At 42.2% G+C, this 2943-nt stretch overlaps 1 protein-coding gene across 1 annotated transcript in view; it reads right to left on the bottom strand.

Moving 5' to 3' along the window:
* Positions 1-970: 970 nt before the first annotated feature.
* The window catches only part of LOC111972582 (metalloreductase STEAP2), a 10830-nt gene continuing 8857 nt past the window's right edge, over positions 971-2943 (bottom strand). Inside the window, exons 5-6 of the mRNA XM_023999596.2 lie at positions 2459-2623; positions 971-2169 (exon numbers count right to left, since the gene is read on the bottom strand). Of these exons, the coding sequence (XP_023855364.1) occupies positions 1885-2169; positions 2459-2623 (450 nt within the window). The 3' untranslated portion in view covers positions 971-1884. The remainder of the gene's footprint in view (positions 2170-2458; positions 2624-2943) is intronic.

Genomic DNA, 2943 nt, shown 5'->3' with positions numbered 1-2943 from the left:
TGTACATGTCCCCCCCCCCCTTCCCCGTCCCCAGTGAAAGATGTACCCCTGGATCTCGTCATGGTATCTCTGTGCATTCAAATTGCCATTGATAAAATGCAATTGTGTTTGTTTTCCGTAGCTTATGCTGTACCATACCATAACCCCACTGCCACCATGGGGCACTCTGTTCACAACGTTGACATCAGCAAACTTTTTGCCCACACAATGCTATACACGTGGTCTGCGGTCGTGAGGCCGGTTGGACGTACTGCCAAATTCTCTAAAACGACATTGGAGGAGGCTTATGGTAAAGAAATTAACATTCAATTTTCTAGCAACATCTCTGGTGGACATTCCTGAGGTCAGCTTGCCAATTGCATGCTCCCTCAAAACTTGAGACATCTATGGCATTGTGTTGTGTGATAAAACTGCTCATTTTAAAGTGGCCTTTTATTGTCCCCAGCACAAGGTGCACCTGTGTAAGGATCATGTTGTTTAACCAGCTTCTTGATATGCCACACCTYTCAGGTGGATGGATGATCTTGGCAAAGGAGAAATGCTCACTAACAGGGATGTAAACAACATTTGTGCACAAAACTTGAGAAATAAGCTTTTTGTGTGTATGGAACATTTTGGGGATCTTTTATTTCAGCTAATGAAACATGGGACCAACACTTTACATGTTGCGTTTATATTTTGTTCAGTGTGTTTTCAAACACGTTGTCACACATGCTCTTTCAACATACTCTAATACAGGGGGAGAGGCTAGATGACAATTTGCTAGATTGTTTGGCATGTTGCAGGTTGATAGCTGATATGTTCTCCTACTGACTAGGCTCTCTTAATCCAAGCAGAAGAACTAGGAAATAAATGTATCAATAGTATAAAAACATCTGGATCAAGTCTTTGTGGATTGTCACATTCTTCACTACTGATGGTTGTGTTGTTGTTAAGTATGACTACTAGTAAATACATTTTATACCAAGGATAGTGTCATGAAATTATCATTTTTAGGATGTATGTGTATCATACAGTATTGCATTATCAATACACACACAGTATACATGAACGTTGTTCCATAATTACATGACTTCAATTGACAACAAATTGATTCAACAATAACCTGCTACATAATTTCTATTGACCGTGTAAAAAYTACACTTTTTTTGGCACATTTTTCTGACTGTTGAACACAGTGACACGGATCWTCGAAATATGTTTTTCTCAAGTGTGTGATTCTCAGTTAACTCATTCTTACATTGATTTCACATATAATACTATTTTCACATATATCATAATTCCTAAAAGTACATATCTAAAAATACATGGTACTTGGGCTGAACATAATTCCATGATGACTATTATAATTCTACAACAAGGAAATTGGCAATTTGCAGACAATACTCAGACAACAGTCACAGAACCACATTGTGCCTTTTGCAGCACTGACCGAACCACAGATCCAAGGGCATATAGCATATAGGCTAATTATCCTTTATTGATATTGTCTGTAACTAGGGGCTCATTAAATGCTGTTGGAAATGTTACAGTATGGTTGGTCATGGCAGCGTGTCATCAAAGTTTCACTGAAGAGCAAAGACGTATGTCTGATCGATCATTGGCAGGGCAGTGGTAGCTAGCTAGAGCACTGGCAGAGCATTGGTAGAATATTGATATCTAGATAGGCTATGCTGCAGTCTGGCCCAGTCTGGTTGTGTAGCCCAACCAACCCAGGGCTCTGGCTTCACAGTCCAGTTCCACAATCCAATTTCTCCTCTGAGGATGAATAAAGTTCATTCATTCATTTATCCATCCAGTCATACATCTACCTGTCTATCTACACATCCACTTATCCATCCATCCACCCAATCCATCCATCCATCCACCCCTCCACCCAATCATTCACATGATAGTGACCCTTTCTGGTGAGACGTGTGCTGCTGCCCCAACAGGGTCCTGGCGCAACTGGGTGCTCTCAGCTCCCCGTTTGATCCTGTGGAGCCTCCGTCCCACACAGGGGATCAGCAGGAACACCTTCCCCAGGATGACACACACAGGCAGGGCCAGGGCCACCACGAAGTTAGGGGGTAGGTAGAAACGGTAAGCCTCCTCCTCAAAGGCCCGCTTCCAGCCGAACAGCAGAGCATGGAACGTAGCGATAAGCAGAGCGATGTAGCCCAGCGTCGACTAGGGGAGAGGGAGAGAGAGAAACACATGCATGCATCAACAATACATTATATCACAGTTTTTACATCTACAGTAAGAACATGATTACAAACAACATGTAGAAGACTACTCAGAAAACAAACAAATGTTTTGGCCAGAGTTGACCGCTTGTTATTATTTCTTAGTCAGTATTATTAATCAGAGGCCTTTCCATAAGAATGTTCATCATCCTCATCACCATCTTCATTGTCATCATCTTCCGCCTCACCATCACCATTATTATCATCATCAACAGTGTCTGTCTGAGTACCTGAATAAAGCTGAACTCCCTCCAGTTGAGGGCGCTGTTAACAGAAGGAATGGAGGTGACGGCCAGGAGAGAAAGGAGCCCAAGGCTCATGATACCAAAGGACAGGTACATCTCCACTCTCCACACCTCCTCCTCATTCCACGAGTTCTCCACGTTAGCATGGACCTGCAGAGACAACACAGACACACATACATTCAGTAAACACATACTGTATGAATACAAAAAAAAGTCACACAAACATAGTGTACTCACAAATAAACACTCACTTAACATGAAATAAATGCTCACAACCGCACGCACGCACACCTGAGTAAAAATGACAAAGATAATTAAATATCATCCCCTCAAAAATGCCGCTGCCTGATTTATCTAAATGAGGAGACCTAGTTTTCGGTCTAAATTTGGCAGAATGTTCATTCATTAACAAAAGCCTCTACAGTCCACTGGCTGTGTCAGTGTGTGTGTGTGTGTGTGTGTGTGTGTGT

Source organism: Salvelinus sp. IW2-2015, linkage group LG14 (genome assembly GCF_002910315.2).
Source record: "Salvelinus sp. IW2-2015 linkage group LG14, ASM291031v2, whole genome shotgun sequence".
Taxonomy (NCBI): Eukaryota; Metazoa; Chordata; class Actinopteri; order Salmoniformes; family Salmonidae; genus Salvelinus; species Salvelinus sp. IW2-2015.
This window is presented reverse-complemented; position numbering and strand designations above follow the sequence as displayed.